This window comes from Coffea eugenioides, chromosome 9 (genome assembly GCF_003713205.1).
Source record: "Coffea eugenioides isolate CCC68of chromosome 9, Ceug_1.0, whole genome shotgun sequence".
In the NCBI taxonomy this organism is placed as follows: domain Eukaryota; kingdom Viridiplantae; phylum Streptophyta; class Magnoliopsida; order Gentianales; family Rubiaceae; genus Coffea; species Coffea eugenioides.
In genome coordinates, this window is record NC_040043.1 from 31,366,855 (window position 1) to 31,381,449 (window position 14,595).

Genomic DNA, 14,595 nt, shown 5'->3' on the forward strand with positions numbered 1-14,595 from the left:
CCCAAACTCATGAACTTCAAATGATTGTACATGAGTTAAGGTCTGAAGGAATTAAAATTGATGAACAACTTCAAGTTGCTATGATAGTGGATAAACTTCCACCATCTTGGAAGGAATTCCAAAAGAGCTTGCGACACAAGCAAAAGGAGTTTTCGTTAGAAAGTCTCATCACTCGTCTAAGGATTGAAGAAGAAGCAATAAATCAGGATGCCAAAAGTGGATAGAATGGTAATGAAAAGGGTACTACCAAGGTAAATTTCATTACTTCCAATGACAACATGTCCAATGAGAAGAATGCAAAAAATAATGCCCAACTGAAACCAAAGAAAAAGAATATGAAACGTGGGCATAAGAATCAGCACTCAAACCAGTACAGAAATAACTTCCATCAGAAACGTGGGCATATAGTCGCTGAGTTATATGTGTTGCACATAGGATTGGCAATTCCTCTCCAGTCATAGTTGTTCAAATTTGATAGTCCATTCGGATTCTAAAGTGATGATAGTTAATGTTTGTAGGATAGTAACACAAGAAAGCCAATCTACTTGCTGACTGTCCAAGATCTTGAGCTTAATCTGGAACTCTTACTCTGAATTCAGACCAAGGGAAATGCATCAGTGCTGCTGATGTTCTAACCAAGCATCTACATTTAAAAAAAATATATTGTAGAAGGATATACTTTACTTAGAAATCCACCAAGTTATCTTTTTCCACTCTTTACAATGATGTAATCAGTCCAGAAACTTCCCTTAGGTAACTGTTTGGTTTGCTAATTTTAATGACAACTATTTTTCTTTTGAAGAAAAAAAGAAATGCTATCAATCTATTCATCTTTGCCTTTATATTCTAATTTTGAAAAGAAGGATTCTTCATTTTTATTTGTATGCAGGTTATCTTACTACGTAATACTGTGTCTCAACACTCTAGACAGCAACACCAATTAGCCGATTGGAACTTTCTTGTGGATCTATACAGAACTTAAAGCCTTCAATTGTTGTTGATCAAATCAGAGTACCAAGAAGCAATTCTGCTCTTCAACTTACAACCTGAGTTAGGAGGAAGATATTCAATTAAATTTGGGTGCAAACTATTGAAGATATGTGATCTGATATTATGGAAAGATTTGATATTATAAATATTAAGAAAGATTAGATTTGATTGATTATAGTATCATATATTAATTAGGTAATAGATTGATTTAGATTAGTATGATTTTAAGATCTAAATTAGGTTACACTTGTGTATATATATTTGTTTATTGTGTAGTCCAAAGATATGAAAAAAAATATTTTCTCTCCCTATTTTCTTAGTTTACATGGTATCAGAGTTTCAGCCTCTGTTATCAGTTTGTCTTTTGACGTGACCCTATTGAGTCACTTTTAGGTCTTTTTTGTGTGAATTATAATGGCAGATATGAAAGGTAATAGTAGAGAGATGAAAACAGTAATTTCTGATGTTATTCCTACAACATCAAAAATTATTGAACACAAATTGAGTGAAATTTTTTTTGGATTGGAGTAAAACTATTCGGATATATCTGCGCAGCATTGATAGAGATGATTATCTCACTGATGACCCATCCGTTGATGGGGAAGAAAAGAACGTTTGGCTAAGGGAAGATGCAAAACTATTTTTGCAGATCTGAAACTCTATTGATAATGAGATAGTCAGTCTCATCAATCATTATGAGTTTGTTAAAGATCTTATGGATTATTTGGCTTTCTTGTATTCTGGTAAGAGTAATTTAAATCATATATATGATATTTGCAAGGAATTTTACCGTCCGGAAATATAGCAGAGATCCCTTACAGAATATTTTATGGATTTTAAACGTGTGTATGAGGAGTTGAATTCTCTCCTTCCTTTTAGTACTGATGTAAAAACTCAACAGTCTCAATGAGAACAAATGGCTGTAATGAGTTTTCTTGCAGGATTACCAATTGAGTTCGATGCTGCTCGAACACAAATTCTCTCTAGTACAGAGATTGTTTCCCTATGTGAAACTTTCACACGAGTGTTGAGAACCGAGGGATCTTTGTCTACTTCTAATGTTACTAGTGCTCTCATGAGTCGGAGTGGAGCTGGTCGAGGAAATAATGGTAGAAACAGTGGCAAAAATGGGACTGGTGGGATTGCTGGTCATGGACAATACAACTCAAATCAGCGAGTCTGTTATCATTGTAAGAAATCATGCCATACCATACGTACGTGTTGGGACCTTCATGGTAGACCTCAACAGCAGCCCCCGTTTGCAAATTTCGCAACCCAGGAAAACAATTATGTGCCTTCTGACAAATCCATACTCATCTCTGCTGATGAGTTTGCCCGCTTTACTGAGTTCCAGGCCTCACAAAAATTTGCTAACCCATCTTCTAGTACCAATTCTCCTTCTATTGATCACTCAGGTAAACCTACTACATGCCTTGTGTCATCTTCTAACAAATGGGTCATCGATTCCGGTGCAACAGATCATATTACCGGTAATAAAGGTATCCTCTCCTCTTTTAATCCTAACAAAGATCATCCGAACGTTACTTTGGCTGATGGGTCATGTGCTTCAGTTGTGGGTTCTGGTATAGCAATTCGTATGTCATCTATCCCCTTATATTTACCTAATTTTTCGTTTAATATACTCTCAGTCAGTAAAATTACAAAAGCTCTCAAGTGTTCTGTCTCATTCTTTCCTGAATATTGTGTTTTTCAGGATCTTATGACAGGAAAGATTATTAGTAAAGGACGTGAGTCTGGCGGCCTATATACACTTGAAACCCCTTCATCGAAAATGCTGAAACCTGTTGCATGTTCCTCCACCTTGACTCCGTTTGAAATTCACTGTCGTTTGAGTCATCCATCTCTACCCACCTTGAAAAAGTTGTGTCCAAATTTTCAGAATTTATCCCATTTAGATTGTGAGTCATGTCAATTTGCCAAGCATCATCATTTGCCTTATTTGCCTAGAGTCAATAAACAGGTTTCATCCCCCTTTGAATTAGTGCACTCTGATATATGGGGCCCTTGTCCAATAGTATCTAAGGCTGGTTTTAAGTATTTTGTCACCTTTGTTGATGACTACTCTCGTGTTATTTGGTTATATTTAATGAGAAGTCGGTCATATTTATTTAATATCTTTTGTTCCTTTTGTTCTGAAAAAAAAAACACAATTCAATGTACATGTCCGCATTTTGCGAAGTGATAATGCAAAAGAGTACTTTTCTAAACCCTTTAATTCATATATGTCAGAAAATGAAATCCTTCACCACTCTTCATATCCTAGCACACCATCACAAAATAGTGTTGCTGAAAGGAAAAATAGACATTTATTAGAAATTGCTAGAGTCGTTCTATTTCACATGAAGGTTCCTAAATAATTTTGGATAGATGCGATTCAACAGCCTGTTTCTAAATTAATCGCATGCCATCTTCTGTGTTTGCTGGTGAGATTCTTTATTCAATTTTGTTTCCAACCCAATTTTTATTCCCTATTGAGCCACGCATATTTTGGTGTACTTGTTTTGTTCGTGATACCCGTCCTCAGGTGTCTAAATTAGATCCCAAATCTCTCAAGTGTGTGTTTTTGGATTATTCACATCTTCAAAAAGGGTATAGATGTTATTCTCCAAGTTTAGATCGTTATTTAGTCTCTGTTGATGTTATATTTTTTGAGGCGCATCCATTTTTCCTTGAGTCTAATGTCTATAGTAGTTAGGAGGAGGGAGATGATATTCTAGTCTACACTGTTACAACAATTGTTCCTACAAGACCACCGATCACTCAAGTGTATTCTCGTTGTTCTCAACACATAGACTCACATCCTCCACCACTTTCTTTGTCTATAGATCTGAGTCCTAATCCACCGCTTTCTCAATCTCTAGATTCCAGTCTTGATTTGCCTATTACTTTTAAAGAAAGGTAAAAGACAGTGCACTTAGCTAGTTTCATCATTTGCCTCATATGATCATTTGTCTCCCTCCTTGCGTTGTTTTACCGCTTCCTTAGATTTAATATCTCTTCCTCAACACTTATCTGAGCCTTTGGAACATCCTGGTTAGCGGGCTGCTATGGAGGAAGAAATGATGGCCCTAGATAATAATGGTACCTGGGATTTGGTTCATCTACCAACAGGTAAGAAACCTATTGGTTGTAAATGAGTGTTTGCTGTAAAAGTCAATCCTGATGGTTCTGTTGCTCGCCTCAAAGCTCGTCTTGCTGCAAAAGGGTATGCTCAGACATATGGGGTGGATTACTCAGACACGTTTTCTCCTGTAGCAAAACTCACCTCTGTTCGATTATTTATTTCCGCCGTTGCTACTAATAATTGGCCTTTGTACCAGTTAGATGTTAAGAATGCATTCCTTCATAGGGATTTGCAAAAGAAAGTTTATATGGAGCAACCACCTGGATTTGTTGCTCAGGGGGAGTCTGATAAAGTTTGTAGACTCCGAAAGTCATTATATAGTTTAAAACAAAGTCCTCGTGCTTGGTTTGGGAGATTCAGTGAGGTGGTTCAAGAGTTTGGCATGAAAAAGTGTAATTCTAATCATTCTGTCTTTTATCAACATTCTGAAGTTGGTATTATCTTATTAGTGGTTTATGTTGATGATATTGTTATTACTGGTAGTAACAATGCAGGTATTGCAGCTCTTAAAAATTTTCTTCAATCGCGCTTCCAGACAAAAGATTTGGCTATGTTGAAATACTTTTTAGGCATTGAGATTACAAGATGTAAACAAGATATCTTCTTATGCCAAAGGAAGTATGTTCTTGATCTTTTGAAAGCAACAGGAAAGCTAGGTGCTAAGCCATGCAGTGCACCAATGATCCCCAACATGCAACTTACAGCAGATGATGGGGAGTTATTCTCAGATCCTGAAATGTACCGAAAATTAGTGGGGAAGTTGAATTATCTTACTGTGACTCGTCCGGATATTACATATCCGGTTAGTATTGTGAGTCAATTTATGTCCTTACCAGGAACCACCCATTGGGCAGTTTTAGAGCAAATCTTATGTTATCTTAAAGGAGCTCCAGGACGTGGTATACTATATGGTAATCATGGTCATTCTCATGTTGAATGCTTCTCAGATGCGGATTGGGCAGATTCTAAAATTGATCGAAAATCTACAACTGAATATTGTGTCTTCGTTGGAGGTAATTTGGTATCGTGGAAGAGTAAGAAACATAGTGTAGTATCTCGCTCTAGTGCAGAGTCTGAATACAGGTTTATGACACAATCCACTTGTGAGCTTATATGGATACGTCAATTATTGTGTGATGTGGGAATCAATAATTCACTTCCAATGAAGTTATGGTGTGACAATCAAGCTGTCCTTCATATAGCATCAAATCCAATTTTTCATGAGAGAACAAAGCATATCGAAATTGATTACCACTTTGTTCGTGAAAAAATTCAGCAAAACTTGATCTCAACCAGTCATGTGAGAACTGGAGAACAGTTAGCTGATATTTTCACTAAACCTCTGAATGGTCCGAGAATTGATTACATTTGTAGCAAGATGGGCATAATTAACATCTATACTCCATCTTGAGGGGGAGTGTTGAAGATACGTGATCTGATATTATGGAAAAATTTGATATTATAAATATTAGGAAAGATTAGATTTGATTGATTATAGTATCATATATTAATTAGGTAATAGATTGATTTAGATTAGCATGATTTTAGAATCTAAATTAGGTTACACTTATGTATATATATTTGTATATTGTGTAGTCCAAAAATACGAAGAAAAAGTATTTTCTTTTCCTTTTTCTTAGTTTACACAAACAATGGTTTTTGTGGGAACAGGCGGCTTGTCAAACATACAAGAAAAGAAAGAGTAGAACATGGAACACATTCCTAGGCATCAGCCTTCATTTGTTCAAAACTGATTTCAGCAAATGGCGTCTGGTACTCAGATATTAAAAAGGTTCAAGTTACATCACAGTACAGTAAAAGCAAAATTGTCATTTACATTGTAATATCCTTGGACTTTAAGTACAACAATTTATTATACTCAAATTTGATGAAAGAAAAAGAAAAAGGTAAAACAAAATACCCTGTAAACTACAATGCCTGTGAAACAAGTTATACAACTTTGCTAAAGCAGATCTTTTGGCGTTCAATGAAGTTTTGTAGGACTCGCAACACCTGTATTTACTGTTTTTCATTCATGTGTAATTATGAAGCCTTAATCTTGGTATTCTCGTATATGCAGCTGTTCCTAGGGCACCAAAAGTTTAAAAGCTATCTATAACCATTCTTATATGCTCCAAAATTATGCTACTTTCAGCTTATCCATCTGATTAGAATGCAAGTCTTCCACGTAAAGTATCCCATTTGGCAAGGTAAGACGCCATAGAGCAACAGAAAATAAAGACTGCAGATAAACAAGAAATAAAAGCAATCAGAAAACTCCAGAGAAAAGTAAATGAGCAGTATACAACCAAAAATTTGTGGTTTTTTACCCATTGAAATGCAACAAGAGCAAACCAGCACCCACGCAAACCACATCCTCTGCTGCTCAACAGCTGGCGAAAAAGCATCCAATAAAAAAAAAAAAAAAAACTTTCCAGTTCATACTTGGTTTCAAGGACATCAAGTTTATTGTCCCAGTTTGTCAACAAAAACAAAACATAAAATGGCGAGATAAAAAGGAAAGGGATTTAGCTTTTTTTTTTTTAAAAGAAAAAGAAGTCTAAAAAAATTAAGCGACAAAAGAGATCATAAAACTGATCCCCAGCGAGTAGAAGTGAAATAAGCATACCAGCAAAAGAAGAGCACCCAAAGAGAAAAGTATGCTCATTGATGAACTAATAAATTTCAAATCCCGTACAGCCTGCAAGCGGCCAACCAAAATTTTGATATTAGATAAGGTTCTATATATTTGTCTTCAAACTTTTGTTCTATGATAATAATGGCTGCTGAAGAGAAACTTGAAAAAGAGAGAGAAAACAGCAAAGACAGATGGATTTACTAAACAGGTTACTCCAAGGTGCTCAACAATTAGCAGAGATGAAGCATGAATTTCAGGTGTTGAAAATTCATTTGCATCCAGCGGCACAGGATACCATCAGTTAAATTATAACATGCACAGATCATCTGTAGTGCAAAGTTTTGTTCACCTCCACTTTATCTTTCTTCAAGGGAATCAAGGGCACATTTTTTATGATTTCAGATTTGTTTTTAATTTATGATCTGAAGTCTAATTAAAGAAGGAACGCACCCTAGACTAACACAGACTATAAAGAAATTGCTAAGAAAAAAAGACTCCATCAGCATGTAAACTTACCAGCAAAGTTCCTTCAAGGCTTTGCATACTTGCATTCACAGATAGTGCAAGAAAGAATGGAAACAGCACTTTATGCATCTGCAATTACAGAAGTACAAGATTTCATCGGCAATTTATTAATTAGGTTTTTTTTTATTCTAATTCAGGTACACATGAATTCAGTTCACAAGGCTGATGGTTATAGAAAAGTTAAAAGATATTAAAATCTTGTAAACATGTGATCATCAAGTCTCTAATTTCAAATTGATATTCATTCCAAAAATTGTGTAACGATTCAAATCTCATAACAAGAAAAGCAGATAATCAAACCAAACTTGACAGGGAGGATTCAGTGCACTTGCTTCCATGTTGACATTATAGGCTCCCTCGGAAGGAGGACTGGCGTCCCGGTAAACTCATGAGCCAGTTGATGCTTTTTAAGCATATGATTGCATAAAAATCGAATATTCATTTGAACTGCCATGGGTGCTCATAATTTAGGAAAGTTACAGAAAATAAATAAACCACCCACCTCAAAATTGAAAAACAGGAAAAAAGAAAAAGAGCAAGAATACCAACCTCCTTTATGACAAGAGGATCGTGTGAAAAAATCTTGGGGAACCACCAGGGAACTGATGTCCCAATAAATCCAAGTATTAGTCCACTTAAAGCTCCTATTAGCACCAGTGACTTCAAGAGTGTTCGTGCCTGTTTGACACCTTACTGTAATGAAGTCACATAATTTCATTTCTGAGAAGAAACAGGAAAATAAATTCTGTTCTGCATCTCAAGAACCATAGAGTTTTTCGTAAAATTCCTCCAAGACATTGTGAAAATATATGCCAACATTGTAATGGAAATAGTTGCAGGGTGTTTATAAAGCTGTAAATGCAACAGGAAAAAAATAGCCAACCTTAGGTCTACTTTGATTAGCTCCATATATCAACTCAGGCATAAATGACTGTGCCGTTTGAGAAAGAGGTTCTCCCCATACTATGCACATACAGTACAGTTGTATCATGACCTAAAACAAATAATGGACAGGATTAAGGTATTTTAGGATCAAAGAAAAGGTATTTCACTCTAAATACAACAAAGCTCAGGAGGCCATGAAGTAAATCAAAACTTACCTGGTGAGCGGCAACTGTATGCGTGCCCATTGATGTGGCAAAATAAACGAGGAGGGAGTAAAATGCCACCTAAACTCAGTTTACACCAGATGCACCTTATAACCACAAATCAATACAATTAGCAGGAAATGCAACTACAAGCTGACCAACCTTTGATATGAGTGTTAAAAAAACTGGGGCTGCAAGCATAATTATCTGCACAAGTTCATTAGGAGACGGAATGGACATGGAAAATCCATTATATCCCTTGGCATTCAGAGATCTAATCATCATATAAGCAGCAGCAACCTAAAAGCAATTACCAGTAAGGAACAAGCATATAGAACATGTGTGAATTCTGGAATAAATAAAAATGAATTACGATCTTCATATAAAGATTCTGAAACCAAGCACTGTAAAATGGTTGGTTAGCATACTTGTGAAACCATTGTTGCCCAAGCCGCCCCAGCAATACCATAATCTAAGCCTCTGCATAAAACTATATCACCAATGACGTTAATAACACTGGCAACAGCCAGAGCATTTAAAGGTCCCCAGGAGTCTTTCATGCCTAGGCTGTTGACGAAGGAGCACAAGAATTATGCACAATCACTATATTGGACCAGAAACAATAATATAGCTTCCAAATAAAACAACAATAAATTGAACGTATAAGTTTAGGTGTGTAACCTGAAAAACTAGATAATCAACTTTCACAATTTGAGGTACGTAAATGGTTAACTTCCACAAATACTATTAGAATAGTCTTCGGGTTGTATAAATACACAGCATGTGATCTTTTGCAAAAGCTTTCTGTCACTCTGTACATCCTACATTCCTCTTCAATATTTGAAACAGATATTGGTACTAGCTCTATTTCAAAGGCTCAACTTTAGTAGCCATACAGCCAGGGAATGAAATGGGTTACTATTCACAGAGTGCTTTATGTAAACCACTACCAAATAATCTGCACTACCACATTAATAGGAAAACGTCCTTCTTTAGGCTGGGCAGTCTTAGGCCAAGGAAAGGTAGCTTATTGGCTTCCTCCTTAATCAGTGTTGTGAGAGAAAAAAAATTAACACCTAATCAGTCTTCAGAAAACCAACAGTAACTTTATCATTAGACTGCTGGAAAACTATTTATCCAGTAAAACTTTCATCACTGCAGATGGGAACCCAAGGTGATTGGCTCAACAGGCTGAGAAACTGATTGAGAATAAATATCTGTGGAAAAACTGAGTCAACCTTTGATGGACAGAACTTAATCAAGGTTTCACAAAATCTAAAAAGATGCACTGAATTTTTTGAAAAACTGTTAGAAGATTCTTGGAGCAAAAAAAGAGATGTCATTAAGAACTAAAATGAAGACCGAACACTTTCATAAACCTAAAGCTTTCGTTGTGGAGAGATGGCAACTGAACCGCTACACAGAGAGTAACAAAAGTTGCATCTGGGATGTTGAGCAGACCGCTTTATGGCAGTGTGATGGACTACGAAAAGACTAGAAAGCACTTTAGTCTGAGATGTATAGTAATTCTACAAATGAAATCTAATAACTACAACATGTTTTCACATAGCAGTGCTTTTTCGCACTTCTTATTCAAAAAACCAATAAAGCTACTTTATTAGGATCAAAACCGTTGCACAGCTCCATCAAAGTTCATGGTAACAAGAAAGCCTGGCACCTTGAGCTCTGAGCAATCCATCCAATTAGTATTGCTGGCCAGGCTAAGCCTCGAATCTATCAACAAAAATGTTTGTATTCAAAGTAAATGGAACTGAAAAAATAAATAATGGGGAGAAAGCTTAATTTTTCATAATGAATGAAGGTCAAGCGGACCCTCAACCCCTTGGATGAAGCAGAGTAAACTTTAATCCCCGGCAATTTTACAATCAAATAGCACACAATAGATGTAACCTTTTTGTTTTTTAAAGCAAGAGAAAGGTGAGGTTTAAGAAGGCAGGAGGGGGAAGGGGATATTTGAGCCTAGGACCTCCAATTCTTGGGGCCTCACGTAATAGGTGTACCAAAACTTCCATTCTGTAGGAACTAGTGGCAAAGAATCACAATTCTAAAGAAATTGCTAGCAATCACGAAACATATCCCAGAATTTCATTCCAACAAAGAAAGAAAAATCTGAAGTCACCAGCAAAAAAAAAACACACACACACACACACACAACACGGTTAGTAAAACCTCGTAAATATACAAACATGCAGCGATGAGGGTAGGTAACTTACAAGACAAACTAACCTGAACATAAGTGTTTGATGCAGCTATAATATCTGTATTTTTTGCCCCTATAAAAGCTGAAAATGCAAAATAAGCAAAACAGTGAGTCCCCTGTGTAGTATGTACATGATGATAAATCCATCATGTTTACCCCAGAAACACCAATAAAGAAAGAGAAGTGAATCACCAGTTAGCACCCAGGGACCAAATAATCTTGTAAAGACAAGCATAAAAACACCACAACCCAACCCAATGAAAAGCAAATTAGATATCTGATGCTGCACTTCATCTTTATCCTGAAACAAGTATTAGTAGCCAAAATTAGTTACGTGCTAATCTTGAAATCATAGTCAATACTCAGAAACTGAATCTAAAATTCCATCAATAAAGAAACTAACCTGCCTGGCAAGTGAGGTAGCAACCAAATTGGACGTAGCAATTGAAAGGAACATGAACACATAACTAGTATTGTCAATGAACACAGTTCCTGGACCTAGAATCAAATTCAAAACCACCATCAAAACAAACATTTATGTTGCATAGTGTACTACTTCAGAATCATGCTTCTGAAATACTCCAAACTCGTTTACTCAGTCATCAAATAAATAATTGCTATAGCAAAAATCATTTGTGGAGGCACCCAAAAACAACGATCCAAACGAACTGCAATTGAAGCAATGGAGTCCTACCTAAAGCTGCAAGCTCAACGGAGCTCCCTTGACCAATAATGGCGGTGTCAATGAGACTCATCAACGGCCCACAGAGCCATAACCCAACAGCCGGACCAGAGAAATTCACAACCTCCACCATCTGATTCCAAAGGTTCTCATCAGCTGAAAATTCCTCTCTTTGATCAGACTCTACTGCTACTATTTCTTCTGCTCTTTGTTCTTCCTCTTCTACAGACAAAACTGCAGGTGCATCCCGTGTACTCCCTACTGAAGTCTCCGGTTCCATAACTCGACGATGATGACGCCATCGACGACAACTTTTCCAGCTATTGGGCGTCTGGGTAGTGGATAACAGAGGAACAGGGGAAGCGTTCAGGAGAAGTGGTAAGAAATGGGATTGAGGGAGAAAAGAATGGAATTTAGGGGCTTCTACGAAGAGGAACCGCGAATGGAGAGTTTGGGTACTAGAGAAATTCATGATTTTTGCGGGCTCTGTACTCTGTACTCCACAAATGTGGGAGTGGAGCTGGAGACTGAAGAATTGGAATGAACGGCCGAATCAAAAAATCAGCACAAGTGTGTGGAGTTGCTCCTGGTAGTAAGTGGTAAGGAGGAGTTTGGGCATCAGCCACGTGGGACGCAGAAAATCTTCGTTGTTTCTTGTGGGTCTTCTCAAGTGCATTGACGCATTTATGTTAAACCACGTGGAGAATTTATATGGACGTGACAAGTTCGTTGAAGTTAATGGGTTACCGTTAGAGCCAGTAAAATTAAAAGTGGACAAATGAGGCTGTAGTTCATGGGTTACCGTTAGAGTCGGTAATGTTAAAAAAAAAAAGGAAAGTGAAGGGAGTTTTAAAACACGTGAATCGGCACGGTTGAAATTGTGGGCATAAAAAAAAAAAAAAAACTGTCTTCCATGGTTGCAGCAATTAGGGCTCAAATATGAGGAAATGGGGATTATTGTCCATGAAGGTATAGAAGGCAATGCTGATGAGGCAAGCTAGTTCTCTTGGAAGGTAATCAAATAGTAAGCAAGCTTGGAGGCAAGACCACTGTCTTAGCCCAGTCGTGACAGGGGATGAAGTTGGGTGGACGGCTATAAATCTCAGCATTAGGGTATTAGGGAAGATCTACGTTGAGAATTCTGAGAATGGGGAAGGAGGAGATAAGTTTACGTATTAAATAGTGTACCTGTGGTGGTAGGTATAAAGTTGCAAAGGATGTATTTGTGAAATGTACTGAATTAAGGACTGTTAAGTCTTTTATATTCAGGCATGATAGTAGTGTCATAAGACTAATATTGCTTCCTCTTTGTGCTGATAAATTGAGCCACGAGGATTGGGTACGAAGCAGGTCAAAGATTGAAATTCATGTGGAAGTGCAAGAACAGTTGTACAGGGATTCAAGGGAAGTTAACAATAACTAATCAGACAGAATGAAGTCATATGTAGATCGTAGAGGAGGAGGAGGATTGAAACTGAGAAGGCAAGTTGTAAGTATACTTAGTTTTTTTTTTGTCAAAAAGTTGTAAGTATACTTAATGGATAATAAAATGAAGAGGATTTGAATCTTTAAATTGCTAGTCCATGAATTATAGGGCGAAATGCATTCAACTTGTGCGGGTTTCACAACAAATTAACTATGGGAATCATCTCATGTTAGGCTGCATAAATTGGCATGGGTTATGTCAAAACTAATATTGGAAGCTTTGAAATAAAGAGGCTTCACACGAAGAAAGAAAGTGGAAGCACAGACGACAAGGAAAGAGAAAGTTTTTTAGATGAAGGTCAGGTAAATATACAGTACTCACAAGTTTGAGTCATGTTTTGAGAAATAGTGATGCATTTGTTAACTATTATAATGTGTGCTGTTGATTGAAGGCAACACCTTGAAACATGCGGGGGTTGACTCACACAATGAAGGCATGGACTGAGTGTGGTGATGATAAGCTGATGAAAGAAGAATCCAGCGGAGGGAATGTGAGAACCCGAAAACTATTTTAAATTATTTCCTATTTTTGAAAAATTAATTTATATTTCCTTTTAATTTTACTTTACTTGCTTATTTGCTAACCTTAATTTGATAGTGATTTTAAAGGTTAAGTTAAGATTTTTGTCATTCCCTTTTTTATATTTTAGTGCATGTTAAGTTTTATAGAGTATTAAGGTAGTTTGACCGACCAGTGAGATGTGTGCGTTAAATTTGATGGACGAGAACGAGTGTAGTACTAGAGGGATTATGTGATTAGAAGTATTAAAAGTGTATTAGAGAAACCCTAGTTATCTTGGAGATTAGACACAAACAAAAGAGACAAAAAGATAGGAACGGAATTGGATCATGTCACTTGTCAACGGTCAAAGCCTTCCCTTGATCAAGACTTTCCTACCATCCTTATTTTCCATTTAACTAAATTCTCTTTCATTTTCTTCCATGGTGGGCGAACTCTAGGGAGAGGAAAAGAGAGAAAAATTTCCAATTTTTCAACTTGATTTCTTGCTTGATTCTTGAGAAAATCAACTTGAAACTCAAATCCACTCTGATCAATCTTGGGGAAAGCTTGGAGGTGAGCTTGGTGGAGTTTTTGGGAGGAAGAAAGTTCTTGTCTTGCAACTTATTTTGGGGGGTTTGAGGTATTAAACTAAGAAACTCTCTTACTCTTTCTTATCTTGCAATTTCTTGGATAGATGACTTGAGGAAAATTCCTTGTGTTTTCATGACAAGCTATGTAGATGACTTGAGGAAAATTCCTTGCGTTTTCATGGTAAACTAGGTAGATGACTTGAGGTTCATTCTTGTGCTTTTATGATGAATGTTTGTGGTAGATTTTGGTGCTTTAAAGCTTTGTATATATCTCTTGTGGTCTTGTGTATATTTTGTTTTAAAGTTTTTGCTGGAAAGGTTTTATTGCTCCACAAACTTTGTTAGACATTAAACTTTGATTGTGAGTTGGATTTGAATAAAAAAGCACGAGTTTAAGTGAGAAGGTCGAGTCAAGTATTGCTGAAAATTTTTCCCGCAGGAGACTCTAAGCAGTCTTGGGAAATCTGTTATATTTTGGTGTAGAAAAATCTGAATTGAGTCCCATTTGTTGCATCTGAAACTAGACTCACAGCTCTTTTAACCGTGTAAAATTTATGGTTTGGTTCACTGTCTATAAATACCAGCAAAATTTCAAAGTGGGCTGAAAATCCAAGACTACCCTGTTTTTTTTGCACTTAGTTGAGCAGTGAATTGAGGCTGAGATTTGACTAATTTATGGGCTGGATTTTATGAAGGTGTCTTCCAGAGAGTTGCAGACTTTTGAGTATA

The 14,595-nt window shown here is 36.7% G+C and overlaps 1 protein-coding gene across 4 annotated transcripts; it reads right to left on the reverse strand.

Moving 5' to 3' along the window:
- Nucleotides 1-5,917: 5,917 nt before the first annotated feature.
- Nucleotides 5,918-11,845, reverse strand: LOC113782941 (protein DETOXIFICATION 46, chloroplastic-like). Of its 4 annotated transcripts, XM_027328921.1 has the most exons (14): nt 11,302-11,845; nt 11,011-11,105; nt 10,800-10,908; nt 10,634-10,689; nt 10,065-10,120; nt 8,815-8,953; nt 8,549-8,686; nt 8,399-8,467; nt 8,182-8,292; nt 7,848-7,976; nt 7,290-7,367; nt 6,765-6,836; nt 6,466-6,528; nt 5,918-6,377 (listed from the first exon to the last, which is right to left on the reverse strand). In XM_027328921.1, exons 1-14 carry the CDS (start codon nt 11,759-11,761, stop codon nt 6,276-6,278), a joined length of 1,677 nt encoding a protein of 558 aa, XP_027184722.1. In that variant the 5' UTR covers nt 11,762-11,845; the 3' UTR covers nt 5,918-6,275. The 4 variants fall into 4 exon arrangements, 1 of the variants encoding a protein (XP_027184722.1); XR_003469869.1 differs by lacking the exons at nt 5,918-6,377; nt 6,466-6,528; nt 6,765-6,836 and adding an exon at nt 7,599-7,745 and having other exon boundaries at nt 7,291-7,367; XR_003469868.1 differs by lacking the exons at nt 5,918-6,377; nt 6,466-6,528; nt 6,765-6,836 and having other exon boundaries at nt 7,289-7,367; nt 7,604-7,976.
- Between the last annotated feature and the right edge of the window lie 2,750 nt (nt 11,846-14,595).

Bases quoted from the DNA above. Each gene is read 5' to 3' on its own strand.
- LOC113782941 (XM_027328921.1), bottom strand. From the start codon at position 11,761: ATGAATTTCTCTAGTACCCAAACTCTCCATTCGCGGTTCCTCTTCGTA. The intron at 7,977-8,181 runs GTTGGCTATTTT...GGTGTCAAACAG, and splicing joins CTAATCAAAGTAGACCTAAG to GCACGAACACTCTTGAAGTC. The intron at 6,529-6,764 runs GTATGCTTATTT...CTTTTTCGCCAG, and splicing joins TGGGTGCTCTTCTTTTGCTG to CTGTTGAGCAGCAGAGGATG.